At 66.7% G+C, this 13,202-nt stretch overlaps 2 protein-coding genes across 2 annotated transcripts; one reads left to right on the forward strand and one right to left on the reverse strand.

Annotated features, from left to right (window-relative positions):
* The first annotated feature begins 237 nt into the window (after positions 1–237).
* Positions 238–6,169, forward strand: NAXE (NAD(P)HX epimerase). The gene is made up of 6 exons (XM_054179486.1): positions 238–498; positions 1,794–1,902; positions 2,608–2,718; positions 3,402–3,515; positions 4,020–4,167; positions 5,927–6,169. The coding sequence occupies exons 1-6, from the start codon at positions 305–307 to the stop codon at positions 6,127–6,129; spliced, it is 879 nt and encodes a 292-aa protein (XP_054035461.1). The 5' UTR covers positions 238–304; the 3' UTR covers positions 6,130–6,169.
* A 695-nt stretch (positions 6,170–6,864) lies between these two features.
* LOC104303696 (G patch domain-containing protein 4) lies at positions 6,865–10,070 on the reverse strand. Its single transcript, XM_054179488.1, has 7 exons — positions 9,930–10,070; positions 8,933–9,006; positions 8,727–8,819; positions 8,378–8,485; positions 7,892–8,007; positions 7,749–7,799; positions 6,865–7,643 (listed from the first exon to the last, which is right to left on the reverse strand). The coding sequence occupies exons 1-7, from the start codon at positions 10,003–10,005 to the stop codon at positions 7,112–7,114; spliced, it is 1,050 nt and encodes a 349-aa protein (XP_054035463.1). The 5' UTR covers positions 10,006–10,070; the 3' UTR covers positions 6,865–7,111.
* Positions 10,071–13,202: the final 3,132 nt, after the last annotated feature.

A 13,202-nucleotide genomic window follows, 5' to 3' on the forward strand; every position in this document is an offset into this window, starting at 1 on the left:
CTGGAGGGGCTTTAGGGGTCCCTGCAGTGACCACCCCCTCGCCTCCCCCGGGGCAGGGCGCTCGGAGCCCGTCCCCGGTGCTTTTCCATTCTCCTTTCCGTGCCGGCCCCGGGGACGGACGGATGCCAGCTGCCGGGGGGGGCACTGCCGGAGCCGGGGGGGTGCCGTTGTTGGGGGGAGGGGGGAGGGGGGGGGCGGCAGCTCCCCGTGAGGACTCCGCCCCGGGGGCGGCTCCGCGCCTGCTCCGTGCCTGAGCGCCCTCCGGTTCCCTCCCGAGCCTGGTACCGAGCCCGGTGCCCACCGCATGCCAGTCCCGCGGGCGCTGCTGGGCTTGGGGCTGCTGGTAGCGGCCGGAGGGGTTCGAGGGGGCGGACGCTGCTGGAGCCGCAGCCGGGGCTGGGGCTGGGAGCGGAGCTGGGAACGGAACCGGGAGCGCTGCGGCCCCCGCGGCCCCCACCGAGCCATGCACGGAACCGGCGCCGGGCTCCGCTTCCTGGGGTACGGCTGGGGGGCAGCACGCGGAGGGCAGCAGGGGGGGCCGAGGGGTGCCTGGGGGTCCGGAGGGTGTGGCTGGGGGGGACGGGGGACCGGGTGGAAGGGGTTTGGGGGGGGGGGAGATGGAAGAGGTGGAGGGGTCTGGGGGGGGGGAAGGAGTGGGTGAGGAGGGAAGGAGTAGGAGCGGTCTGGGGGGAAGAGAAGGGGTGGGGGGGTACGGGGGTGCCAAGGGGTTGGCAGGACACGGAGGGGGTGCCAAGGGGTTGGTAGGACACGGAGGGGGTACCAAGGGGTTGGCAGGACACGGAGGGGGTGCCAAGGGGTTGGGGAGGACACGGAGGGGGTGCCAAGGGGTTGGTAGGACACGGAGGGGGTGCCAAGGGGTTGGCAGGACACGGAGGGGGTGCCAAGGGGTTGGTAGGACACGGAGGGGGTGCCAAGGGGTTGGTAGGACACGGAGGGGGTGCCAAGGGGTTGGTAGGACACGGAGGGGGTGCCAGGGGGTTGGCAGGACACGGAGGGGGTGCCAAGGGGTTGGTAGGACACGGAGGGGGTGCCAAGGGGTTGGTAGGACACGGAGGGGGTGCCAAGGGGTTGGTAGGACACGGAGGGGGTGCCACGGGGTTGGGGAGGACACGGAGGGGGTGCCAAGGGGTTGGGTAGGACACGGAGGGGGTGCCAGGGGGTTGGCAGGACACGGAGGGGGTGCCAAGGGGTAGGTATGACACGGAGGGGGTGCCAAGGGGTTGGTAGGACACGGAGGGGGTGCCAGGGGCTTGGTAGGACACGGAGGGGGTGCCAAGGGGTTGGTAGGACACGGAGGGGGTGCCAAGGGGTTGGCAGGACACGGAGGAGGTGCCAGGGGGTTGGCAGGACACGGAGGGGGTGCCAAGGGGTAGGTAGGACACGGGGGGGTGCCAAGGGGTTGGTAGGACACGGGGGGGTGCCAGGGGCTTGGTAGGACACGGAGGGGGTGCCAAGGGGTTGGCAGGACACGGAGGGGATGCCAAGGGGTTGGTAGGACACGGAGGGGGTGCCAAGGGGTTGGGGAGGACACGGAGGGGGTGCCAAGGGGTTGGCAGGACACGGAGGGGGTGCCAAGGGGTTGGCAGGACACGGAGGGGGTGCCAGGGGCTTGGTAGGACACAGAGGGGGTGCCAAGGGGTTGGCAGGACACGGAGGGGGTGCCAAGGGGTTGGGGAGGACACGGAGGGGGTGCCAAGGGGTTGGCAGGACACGGAGGGGGTGCCAGGGGGTTGGTAGGACACGGAGGGGGTGCCATCCTAACCCCCTCCCAGGCAGGAGGAGGCTCAGGCCATTGACCAGGAGCTCTTCACCGACTACAAGTTCAGCCTGGACCAGCTGATGGAGCTGGCAGGGCTGAGCTGTGCCACTGCCATCGCCAAGGTGGGGGTCTTGGGGGGGTGGGGAGGGCGGGCTGGCACCATGGGGGGTGGTCCCTACACCATGGTGTGGCCCTGGAGGGGCTCTCAGCACCGTGGTGTGGCCCTGGAGGGGCTCTCAGCACTGTGGTGTGGTCCTGGAGGGGCTCTCAGCACCATGGTGTGGTCCTGGAGGGGCTCTCAGCACTGTGGTGTGGTCCTGGGGGGTGGTCCCTACACCGTGGTGTGGTCCTGGAGGGGGTCTCAGCACTGTGGTGTGGTCCTGGGGGGTGGTCCCTACACCGTGGTGTGGTCCTGGAGGGGCTCTCAGCACTGTGGTATGGTCCTGGAGGGGGTCTCAGCAGCATGGTATGGTCCTGGGGGGGGTCTCAGCACCGTGGTGTGGTCCTGGAGGGGGTCTCAGCAGCATGGTATGGTCCTGGAGGGGCTCTCAGCACCGTGGTATGGTCCTGGGGGGGGTCTCAGCACCGTGGTATGGTCCTGGGGGGGGTCTCAGCACCGTGGTATGGTCCTGGGGGGGGTCTCAGCACCGTGGTGTGGTCCTGGGGGGGGTCTCAGCACCCTGGCGTGGCCCTGGGGGATGGTCCCAGCCTCATGGCATAGCCCTGGAGGGGGTCTCAACACCATGGCATGGTCTTGGGGAGTGGTCCCAGCCCCATGGCATGATCCTGCTTCTCCAGCATCACCTTCTGCCCCTTGCCCCCCCCAGGCCTACCCCCCCAGCTCCTTCACCAGCAGCCTGCCTGCAGTCCTGGTCGTGTGTGGGCCAGGGAACAACGGCGGCGATGGCCTGGTCTGTGCCAGGCACCTGAAGATGTTTGTGAGTCTCTTCTGCTCCCCTGGGCAGGGGTCCTGTCCCCAGCTGCCCCCACACACCCCCCCCCCCAAGGCTTTGGGGTTCCTGCTGGCCACCAGCAGCCTGGCATGGAGCAGCCCCAAGTGGCCAGCAGGAAGGGCAGGGATTGTGCCCCCCGGGCTGGGCACTGGGGAGGGCACAGCTGGGAGCCTGGGGGCAGGGTTGGGCTCCTCAGTGCCAGAAGGATATTGAGGGGGTGGGGAGGGGGCAGGGAAGGGCAAGGAAGGTGGGGAAGGGGCTGGGGAGGAGCAGCTGAGGGAGCTCTGGGGGTGTTCAGCCTGGGGGGGTGCTGAGAGGAGACCTCAGGGCTTGGGTTGAGCTCTTCTGCCAGGGAGCAAGGGGCAGGACAAGAGCTAAAAATGGCCTCGGGTTGCCCCCAGGGGAGGTTCAGCTTGGCCAGGAGGAACAATTTCTGCCCCTGGAGGCTCAGCCAGGCCTGGCCCAGGCTGCCCAGGGCAGTGGTGGAGTCTCCATCCCTGGAGGATGTGGTGCTGAGGGCCATGGGGTGGTGGTGCCCTGGGGCAGTGCTGGGGCAGGGTTGACCTCCACAACCTGAAAGGTCTCTTCTCCAACCTCCCCCATTCCATGATCCCTTTGGCTGCTCCAGCTGCCAGGGCACTCTTCCAGGTCCCTCCTGCTCTTCACAGGGCTATGAGCCAACCATCCACTACCCCAAGCGCCCCAGCAAGCCTCTCTTTGAAGCTTTGACCACCCAGTGCCAGAGGATGGACATCCCCTTCCTCCCTGAGTTCCCAGCAGAGGTGAGCAGCAGCCCCAGGGCTGGGGGGCAGCCACCTGCCCCTGGGCATCCACCCCTGGAGCTGTGCCCCTGGGCAGCCACCCCTGGAGCTGTGCCCCTGGGCAGCCACCCCTGGAGCTGTGCCTCTGGGCAGCCACTCTTTTGAGCCCTGCCCCTGGGCTTCCACCCCTGGAGCCCTGCCCCTGGGCATCCACCCCTGGAGCCCTGCCCCTGGGCATCCACCCCTGGAGCCCTGCCCCTGGGCATCCACCCCCTGGAGCCCTGCCCCTGGGCATCCACCCCTGGAGCCCTGCCCCTGGGCATCCACCTCTGGAGCCCTGCCCCTGGGCATCCACCTCTGGAGCCCTGCCCCTGGGCATCCACCCCTGGAGCCCTGCCCCTGGGCAGCCACCCCTGGAGCCCTGCCCCTGGGCATCCACCCCTGGAGCCCTGCCCCTGGGCATCCACCCCTGGAGCCTTGCTGGGGCCTGGTTTTCACCCCCCCCCCCGCCATGCCCACCCCCAGGCTGCCTTCATTGATGAGTTCTATGGGCTGGTGGTCGATGCCATCTTCGGGTTCAGCTTCAAGGGGGCAGTGAGGGAGCCCTTTGGCAGCATCCTCAGCACCCTGCAGCAAGTCACTGTGCCCATCGCCAGCATCGACATCCCCTCGGGTGAGTAGCACCAGGGTGCCCACCCAGGGGCTCCCTGGCTCCCAAGGAAGGTGCCCACCCAGGGGCTCCCTGGCTCTGGGGCAGGAAGGTGCCCACCCAGGGGCTCCCAAGGAAGGTGCCCACCCAGGGGCTCCCTGGCTCCCAAGGAAGGTGCCCACCCAGGGGCTCCCTGGCTCTGGGGCAGGAAGGTGCCCACCCAGGGGCTCCCTGGCTCTGGAAGGTGCCCACCCAGGGGCTCCCTGGCTCCCAAGGAAGGTGCCCACCCAGGGGCTCCCTGGCTCTGGAACAGGAAGGTGCCCACCCAGGGGCTCCCTGGCTCTGGAACAGGAAGGTGCCCACCCAGGGGCTCCCTGGCTGTGGAGCAGGAAGGTGCCCACCCAGGGGCTCCCTGGCTCTGGGGCAGGAAGGTGCCCACCCAGGGGCTCCCTGGCTCCCAAGGAAGGTGCCCACCCAGGGGCTCCCTGGCTCTGGGGCAGGAAGGTGCCCACCCAGGGGCTCCCTGGCTCTGGGGGAGGAAGGTGCCCACCCAGGGGCTCCCTGGCTCTGGAACAGGAAGGTGCCCACCCAGGGGCTCCCTGGCTCCCAAGGAAGGTGCCCACCCAGGGGCTCCCTGGCTCTGGGGGAGGAAGGTGCCCACCCAGGGGCTCCCTGGCTCTGGGGCAGGAAGGTGCCCACCCAGGGGCTCCCTGGCTCTGGGGCAGGAAGGTGCCCACCCAGGGGCTCCCTGGCTCTGGGGCAGGAAGATGCCCACCCAGGGGCTCCCTGGCTCTGGGGCAGGAAGGTGCCCACCCAGGGGCTCCCTGGCTCCCAAGGAAGGTGCCCAGCCAGGGGCTCCCTGGCTCCCAAGGAAGGTGCCCATTTAGGTTCCTCCTGGCTCTGGGGCAGGAAGTTGCCCAGCCCAAGCTCCTCCTTGCTCTGGAGGAGGAAGGTGCCCACCCAGGGGCTTCTTGGCTCCCAAGGTGCCCATCCAGGCTCCTCCTGGCTCTGGGGGCAGGAAGTTGCCCATCCAAGGCTCCTCCTGAGTGCAGCCTGCCCCGGGGGGGTTGTTGCAGGCTGGGATGTGGAGCAGGGCAAGGCTGATGGGCTGCAGCCTGACCTGCTGCCAGTTGCCCATCCAAGGCTCCTCCTGGCTCTGGGGGCAGGAAGTTGCCCATCCAAGGCTCCTCCTGAGTGCAGCCTGCCCTAGGGGGGGTCATTGCAGGCTGGGATGTGGAGCAGGGCAAGGCTGATGGGCTGCAGCCTGACCTGCTGCCAGTTGCCCATCCAAGGCTCCTCCTGGCTCTGGGGGCAGGAAGTTGCCCATCCAAGGCTCTTCTTGGTTCAGGAGGAAGGTGCCCACCTAGGGGCTCCCTGGCTCCCAAGGAAGGTGCCCACCCAGGGGCTCCCTGGCTCTGGGGAAGGAAGGTGCCCACCCAGGGGCTCCCTGGCTGTGGAGCAGGAAGGTGCCCACCCAGGGGCTCCCTGGCTCTGGAGCAGGAAGTTGCCCATCTAGGCTCATCCAGGCTCCTCCTGAGTGCAGCCTGCCCCGGGGGGGTTGTTGCAGGCTGGGATGTGGAGCAGGGCAAGGCTGATGGGCTGCAGCCTGACCTGCTGGCAGTTGCCCATCCAAGGCTCCTCCTGAGTGCAGCCTGCCCCGGGGGGGTCGTTGCAGGCTGGGATGTGGAGCAGGGCAAGGCCGATGGGCTGCAGCCTGACCTGCTGGCAGTTGCCTACCCAAGGCTCCTCCTGAGTGCAGCCTGCCCCGGGGGGGTCGTTGCAGGCTGGGATGTGGAGCAGGGCAAGGCCGATGGGCTGCAGCCTGACCTGCTGATCTCGCTGACGGCTCCCAAGAAGGCTGCCAGGCACTTCTCCGGCCGCTACCACTTCCTGGGGGGCAGGTTTGTGCCCCCCAGCCTGCAGAAGAAGTACTCCTTGAACCTCCCACCCTACCCCGAGGCCGACTGCGTGCTGCAGCTCACCTAGGACCCTGCCTCAGGGGACCCCACTGCTGCCCCAGCTCCTCCTCTCCTCCAGTCCTACCCAAGCAGCAGCGAAGCTCCCAAGCAAGGCAGAGCCCCACACTTCCCCCCCAAGCACTCCTGGGGGTGGGCTCTGCTTTTGGGGGGGGTGCTACCTATGGTTGAGTGCTTCTAGGTGTTAGAGGGGGACCCCCCAGGAGGCTGGGGGTCTCCACAGATCTGCCTCAGGGTGGGGGTTGACTGCAATAAAAGATTTATTCAAACCCTCAGACAGAAAGATGTCCTCAGGGCTCCTCTGTGACAGGCAACAGCTAAGGCACCCTCTGGCCCCATCCCTGCTGGGAACTGGGGTCACCCCCTGGCCCCATCCCTGCTGGGAACTGGGCTCACCCCTGGCCCCATCCCTGCTGGGAACTGGGGTCACCCCTGGCCCCATCCCTGCTGGGAACTGGGGTCACCCCCTGGCCCCATCCCTGCTGGGAACTGGGCTCACCCCCTGGCCCCATCCCTGCTGGGAACTGGGCTTACCCCTGGCCCCATCCCTGCTGGGAACTGGGCTCACCCCCTGGCCCCATCCCTGCTGGGAACTGGGCTCACCCCCTGGCCCCATCCCTGCTGGGAACTGGGCTCACCCCTGGCCCCATCCCTGCTGGGAACTGGGCTCACCCCTGGCCCCATCCCCGCTGGGAACTGGGCTCACCCCTGGCCCCATCCCCGCTGGGAACTGGGCTCACCCCTGGCCCCATTCCTGCTTGGAACTGGGGTCAGCCCTGACAGGAAGGAGGTTCAGGGAGTGACACAAAGCTCAGTCCAGCTCCAGCTCAAGCAGTCCCAGCCCAGCATTCCCAGGGAGTGAAGAGGTAGCTGGGCTTCACCTGGGAAGAGCTCTGAGCTCCCCTGGGCACCCAGCAGCACTGGCAGGCAGGGTCAGGGCCCTCAGCCAGCTGGCAGCAGCAGCTGCTCCACAGGGCAGCCTCAGCCCTTGATCACTCTACCTCCTTCCTCCTTTTCCTCTTCTTCCTGGGGCTGTGTCCAGCTTGGTCTGGTCCAGCTGTGTCTTCTAGAGGGACCTCACTCTCAGCCAACTCCTCTTTGTCCTCCTTCTTCTTCTTCTTCTTCTTGCTCTTCTTCTCCATCTCTGTCTCAGCCAACTCTCCCTCATTCTCCTCCTGCTTCTTCTTCCTCTTTGCAACCTTCCCTTTCTCTCCTACCACCTCTTCTTCTCTGCTTACCTCCTGCTGCTTCCTCTTCTTCTTCTTCTTCCTCTTCATGACCATCTCCTCTTCTCCCACCACCTCCTCCTCACTCAGCTGCTGGCTCTGCAGCTCCTCAGGATCACCTCCATCCCTGGAGTGTTTCCTCTTCTTCCTCCTCTTCTTCTCCTGCCTCTCTGCTGCGGGGCTGCTCCTGGGGGGCTCCTGCTGCTGCTCCTTCTGTCGGTAGGTGGCCAGGAAGGCTCTTTCCTGCTCCTCCAGCCGTGCCAGCTTGGCACTCATAGTCAGACCGTGGCGGGCACCCCTGCAACCACAGGGTGGGCAGCTTGGCTCTGGCACCTCCCTGGCGAGGAATGTGCCCTCCAGCCCCCCCCAAAAAGGACAAGGGGGGACCCCAGCAGGCACTTACTTGTGAGCCGTGCGGCCCCCACACGCCTGCACCAGCTCCGCGTCCGTCAGCCTGGGGGGGCACAAAGAGCACCAGTCACCCCCAGGCACCCCCAGGCACCCCCCAGCAGCCTTTGTGCCTTCCTTGTGCTGCCCCAGCCTCACCTCCTGACTGAAGAGAGGTCCAGCTTATCATCATCATCATCATCATCATCATCATCATCACTGCTCCCCCTGGGCAGCTCCGTGGGCTGCTCCCCACAGGCTGTGAGTGTGGCTGACTGGGAGGCAGAGGAGCAGTCAGAAAGGGGGGGACCAGGGCCAGGGGATAAGGGGGAAGGGGAACCAGGAAAAGGGGGGAAGGAAAGGGAAAAAGGGGAAAGGGAAGAGGAAAGAGGGGGAAAGGGAAAAGGGGAGAAAGGGAAGAGGGGGAAAGGGGGGGGGAAGGGGAAAAAAGGGGAAGGGGGGGAAGGGAAAAGGGGGGAAGGGGAAAAAGGGGGAAGGGGGGAAAGGAAAAGGAAAGGGAACAGGGGAAGGGGTGGGGAAGGGAAAAGGGAAAGGGGGACCAGGAAAAGGGGACCCTGGGGGGCTGCACTGCAAAGGGCTGCAGAGAGAAGCCAGCTGCTCCCCTGCCCCCCCAGGCCCAGGTACCTTGACGAAGCGACCATAGAGCATGGTGCCAGCCCTGCCAGCCCTGCAGGGCTTCCTGTTGCTGATGTGGGCACCCTGCTCCGAGAGGCTCCTCATGGAGATGCCATCCTGGAGGGGGAAGGGAGGGAGGGAGAGATGCAAAGGACTCAGGAAGAGCTGTGCCTGAGGGGGCTCCAGCCCCTCCTGCAGCACCTCTCTGCCCGCCTTGTGCAAGGTGCTGAGCGCTGGGAGGAGCTGCAGGGACACAGAGAGGCCTTGCAAAGGGGACCCCCAGCCTTAAAGCTGGCCCAAACAGGGTGTCCCCCCCCCCCCAGGCACCAAACCCCCCTGCCCCTCCAAGCCCTGCTACCTGCCCACTCTCCACGGAGATGTTGGCAGCAGCCTGGTTGAAGACGTGGTCCCACCAGTGGAAGGTGAAAGGCTCTGCTGCGTCGTGTCCCACCTGGGGGGTGCAAAGGAGTCACCACCCTGGGGCCACCACCACCCTGAAGACAGCTGCTGGTAGCCCCTGGTGGCCCCGAAGGGCGCTGGGGGTGGGGGGGGGGCCACACTCACCCCGGCCGTGTCACACTTGACCTTCACCCGGATGGCCTCGGCGATGCCGTCCTGCCGCTTGCCCAGCCCCTGCCCTGGCGACAAAGGGACACTCGCTGCGGCGGCTGCCCTGGAGCCACCCCGCGGGGAGGGAAGGGACGGACACCGGCGGCCGGGGACAGGTTAAGGAGCAGGGGAACTGGGGACGGGGGCTGGAGACCACGGGGGAGCAGGTGATGGGCAGGGAGAGGGAGGAGACCGAGTGGGACAACCGGGACCGGCGGAACAGGTCGTGAGAGAGGGGACAGCCTGGGGAGCTGGGACCACCGGGGATGGGCAGGGAGGGACAAGGGACCGGGGACGGGAGACCACCGGAGAAGAGCCACGAGTGCGGGGAAGGACAAGGGACCGGAGGGGACCGGGGACCGCCGGGGACGGGCAGTGAAAGTGGGGAGGGACGAGGGACCGGGGACTGGAGGCCACCGGAGAAGAGCCACGAGGGCAGAGACCGGAGGGGGCCAGGAACAACCGGGGAGAACCGGGCACGGGGGCGGCGGGGGCCGGGCACAGGCAGGGGGCGGCCGGGGCCGGGCACAGGCAGCGGGCAGCGGGGACCGGGCACAGGCAGGGGGCGGCGGGGACCGGGCACAGGCAGCGGGCAGCGGGGACCGGGCACAGGCAGCGGGGCAGGCGGGGGACCGGGCACAGGGCAGGGGCAGGCGGGGGCCGGGCACAGGCAGGGGGCGGCGGGGGCCGGGCACGGGCAGGGGCAGCGGGGCCGGGCACAGGCAGGGGGCGGCGGGGGCCGGGCACACGGAGGGGGCAGCGGGGGCCGGGCACGGGCAGGGGGCGGCGGGGACCGGGCACAGGCAGGGGGCGGCGGGGGCCGGGCACACGGAGCGGGCAGCGGGGACCGGGCACAGGCAGGGGGCGGCGGGGGCCGGGCACAGGCAGGGGGCGGCGGGGTCGGGCACGGGCAGCGGGCGGCCGGGTCCGGCACACGCAGGGCAGTCCCCACCTCGCTTCCAGCCGTGGCGCCGCAGCTGCCTCTCGGCGAAGCTCATCCCGCGGCCCGGCGGCTCCGGGACCTTCATGGCTGCAACGGCGCAGCCCGGGAGGAAGCAGCCAGGTCCCGACCCACGCTGCAGGAAACAGCGAAGGCGCAGGCGCGGCGCCGGGAGCGAGCACGGGGGGACACGGGGGCGAGCACGGGGAAGGGGCGGACGCGGGACGGCAGAGCAGAGCCGGCCGTGGGGGTGCCCAACAGCGTGGGCAGCAGGGGCAGGGAGATTGTGCCCCTCTGCTGTGCCCTGCTTGAGGCCCCGGCACAGGCAGGGACCTGGTGGAGCAGGGCCAGAGGAGGTCCCAGCGGTGCTGGGGCAGGAGGTGGAAGCCCTCTGCTGGGAGGCTCCAGGCTGGGAGAGTTGGGGGAGTTAGTTCAGCCTGGAGAGGAGAAGGCTCCAGGGGAGACCTTCTGGAGAGCTTCCAGCGCTGAGCAGAGAGCTGGGGACAGAAGTTGGAGCCGGGCAGGAGCAGGGGGGAGATGGTTTGGAAGTGCAAGAGGGGAGAGCTGGAAGAGTGGAGAGGAGGAGCAATTGGTGCTGCTGAGCGGGGGAGGAGAGCCTGGCCCAGGGTCCCCCTTCTGGCAGGGGGAGGAGAGCCTGGCCCAGGGTCCCCCTTCTGGCAGGGGGAGGAGAGCCTGGCCCAGGGTCCCCCTTCTGGCAGGGGGAAGAGAGCCTGGCCCAGGGTCCCTCTTCTGGCAGGGGGAGGAGAGCCTGGCCCAGGGTCCCCCTTCTGGCAGGGGGAAGAGAGCCTGGCCCAGGGTCCCCCTTCTGGCAGGGGGAGGAGAGCCTGGCCCAGGGTCCCCCTTCTGGCAAGGGGAGGAGAGCCTGGCCCAGGGTCCCCCTTCTGGCAGGGGGAGGAGAGCCTGGCCCAGGGTCCCCCTTCTGGCAGGGGGAAGAGAGCCTGGCCCAGGGTCCCCCTTCTGGCAGGGGGAGGAGAGGGGAGGCAAAAAGCCCAAAGAGGTTGGAGAGGGACCTAGAAAGGTCCAAAATAAACCAACCTTGGCAGGGGGGAAAAGATCTCAACCAGCTTGTGTCCCCCCCCAGGCCAGGAAGGAAGAGAGCTGGAGAGCAGGGAGGGGAGATGGTTGTGCGCATTTTATTTTGTCCTTGGGTTAAAAATGGGTCATGGAAATTACACAGCCCCTGGAGGCTCCTGGGGGTGAAGGGGGAGTGGAGGCTGGGGGGGGGGGGTTGGGGGGTGGCCAGAATCACCCTGCTGCTCCTCCAGGAGCTTCTGGGGAGGAGGTGTTTGCTAACATCCAGACACACCAGAAACAAAATGAAAACAACAAACAAAACCACCGGGAAGGGAGAAGGGAGGGGGGGAAGGGAAGGATGGAGCTGAAGGGGAGGGGGAAGGAGAGAAGTTGGAAGGTTTGGGGTTGTGTTTTTTTCCAGTCAAAAAGAGAGTTAACTTCATTTGGTGGTTGGGTTCCCCCCCCCCCCTCCCAGCTTCTGTTTGGTTTGGGGGTTTTTGGTGGGGTTTTTTTTGGGGGGGGGAGGGGAGAAATGAGCCTGAGGAGCACAAAGGTCACCACCACCTCCCTGCTTCCCCCTCCCCACCTCCCAAGGTGAACAACTCTACACCTGGGGGCAGAAATGAACCTCTCCCAACGCTTTGCACAGCAACTCTGCAAACTCCCAGGTCCAGAGCAACCAAACCTTGATCCCTGAAGGCCATCTGGGGGGAGGGGGAGAAGTTGGGGGGACGGGGGGGGGGGTGTGTGCTCCTTTCCATCATCCCCAAGAGCATCCAGGGACAGAGCCTTCATGCACATTAAAACCCTCTGCCCACATCAGAGGTGGCTACAAGGGACACAAGGCTCAGGTCACCTGGTGGAACCTCAGGGCAAATCAGAGCAGAGATTTGCAGCTCAGTCCCATTTGTTTGCATCTTTCCCCCACCCCCTAATTCAGACACCAAACCCCCACCCCCTCCCCTTCAAAAAAACTACTACTTGGCTCTGCTGCCTCTCTGCTCCCTCCCTGCTGCCTCTCTGCTCCCTGCTCCTGCTGCCTCTCTGCTCCCTCCCTGCCCCTGCTGCCTCTGCTCCCTGCTGCCTCCCTGCTCCTGCTTCCTCCCTGCTGCCTCTGCTCCCTGCTTCTGCTGCCTCCCTGCTCCCTCCCTGCCCCTGCTGCCTCTGCTCCCTGCTCCTGCTGCCTCCCTGCTCCCTCCCTGCCCCTGCTGCCTCTGCTCCCTGCTCCCTCCCTCCTGCTGCCTCCCTGCTCCTGCTGCCTCTTTACTCCCTCCCTCCTGCTGCCTCCCTGCTCCCTCCCTGTTCCTGCTGCCTCTTTACTCCCTCCCTGCCCCTGCTCCCTCCCTGCTGCCTCTGCTCCCTGCCTCTGCTGCCTCTCCGCTCCCTCCCTGCCCCTGCTGCCTCCCTGCTCCTGCTCCCTCCCTGCTGCCTCTGCTCCCTGCTCCTGCTGCCTCCCTGCTGCCTCCCTGCTCCTGCTGCCTCTTTACTCCCTCCCCCCTGCTGCCTCCCTGCTCCCTCCCTGTTCCTGCTGCCTCTTTACTCCCTCCCTGCCCCTGCTGCCTCCCTGCTGCCTCTCTGCTCTCTCCCTGCTGCCTCTGCTCCCTGCCTCTGCTGCCTCTCTGCTCCCTCCCTGCCCCTGCTGCCTCCCTGCTGCCTCTCTGCTCTCTCCCTGCTGCCTCTGCTCCCTGCCTCTGCTGCCTCTCTGCTCCCTCCCTGCTCCTGCTGCCTCCCTGCTGCCTCCCTGCTCCCTCCAGGAGGGTTGGGACTAGATGAGCTTTAAAAAAGGTCCCTTCCACCCCAACCCATTCTGTGCCTCTTGAGTTTTTAAGCATCTGCTTGCAAAGGAGCAAAGAGGAGGTGTGGGGGAGGGGATAGGGGGTAGGGGTGGGGAGAATCATGGACAGTTCAAACCAAGCTACTCATCAAAACACAATCATTCAGGGGAAGTAACTAGAAGGGGATCACCTCTACCACCTAGAGAGAGAGAGAAAGGGGGGGGAGGGGAGGAGGGGAGTCTGGGACCCCTTCAGGCAAAACCAAACCCAAAACAAAGCCCAAAATACACATCTGGAGTCTCCGTGGCCACGCTGAGAACTGGAATCCACTTACAAGCCACTTTAGAAGAGCATTTCAACATGAAATCTTTTTTAACTTAGTCAAGGGGGGGAAAAAGGGGGGGCAGGGGGCTTAAGCTGGATCATTGGTGGGTGGTTGGTTGGTGGTTGGTTGGTTGGTTGGTTTTAAATACAT

This window comes from Dryobates pubescens, unplaced genomic scaffold, assembly GCF_014839835.1.
Source record: "Dryobates pubescens isolate bDryPub1 unplaced genomic scaffold, bDryPub1.pri scaffold_66_arrow_ctg1, whole genome shotgun sequence".
NCBI classification, from domain to species: Eukaryota; Metazoa; Chordata; class Aves; order Piciformes; family Picidae; genus Dryobates; species Dryobates pubescens.

Bases quoted from the DNA above. Each gene is read 5' to 3' on its own strand.
- LOC104303696 (XM_054179488.1), bottom strand. From the start codon at position 10,005: ATGAAGGTCCCGGAGCCGCCGGGCCGCGGGATGAGCTTCGCCGAGAGG. The intron at 8,008-8,377 runs GTACCTGGGCCT...TCTGCCTCCCAG, and splicing joins TCTATGGTCGCTTCGTCAAG to TCAGCCACACTCACAGCCTG. The intron at 7,644-7,748 runs GTAAGTGCCTGC...CTGTGGTTGCAG, and splicing joins GGGGGCCGCACGGCTCACAA to GGGTGCCCGCCACGGTCTGA.
- NAXE (XM_054179486.1), top strand. From the start codon at position 305: ATGCCAGTCCCGCGGGCGCTGCTGGGCTTGGGGCTGCTGGTAGCGGCC. The intron at 499-1,793 runs GTACGGCTGGGG...ACCCCCTCCCAG, and splicing joins GCCGGGCTCCGCTTCCTGGG to GCAGGAGGAGGCTCAGGCCA. The intron at 3,516-4,019 runs GTGAGCAGCAGC...GCCCACCCCCAG, and splicing joins TCCCTGAGTTCCCAGCAGAG to GCTGCCTTCATTGATGAGTT.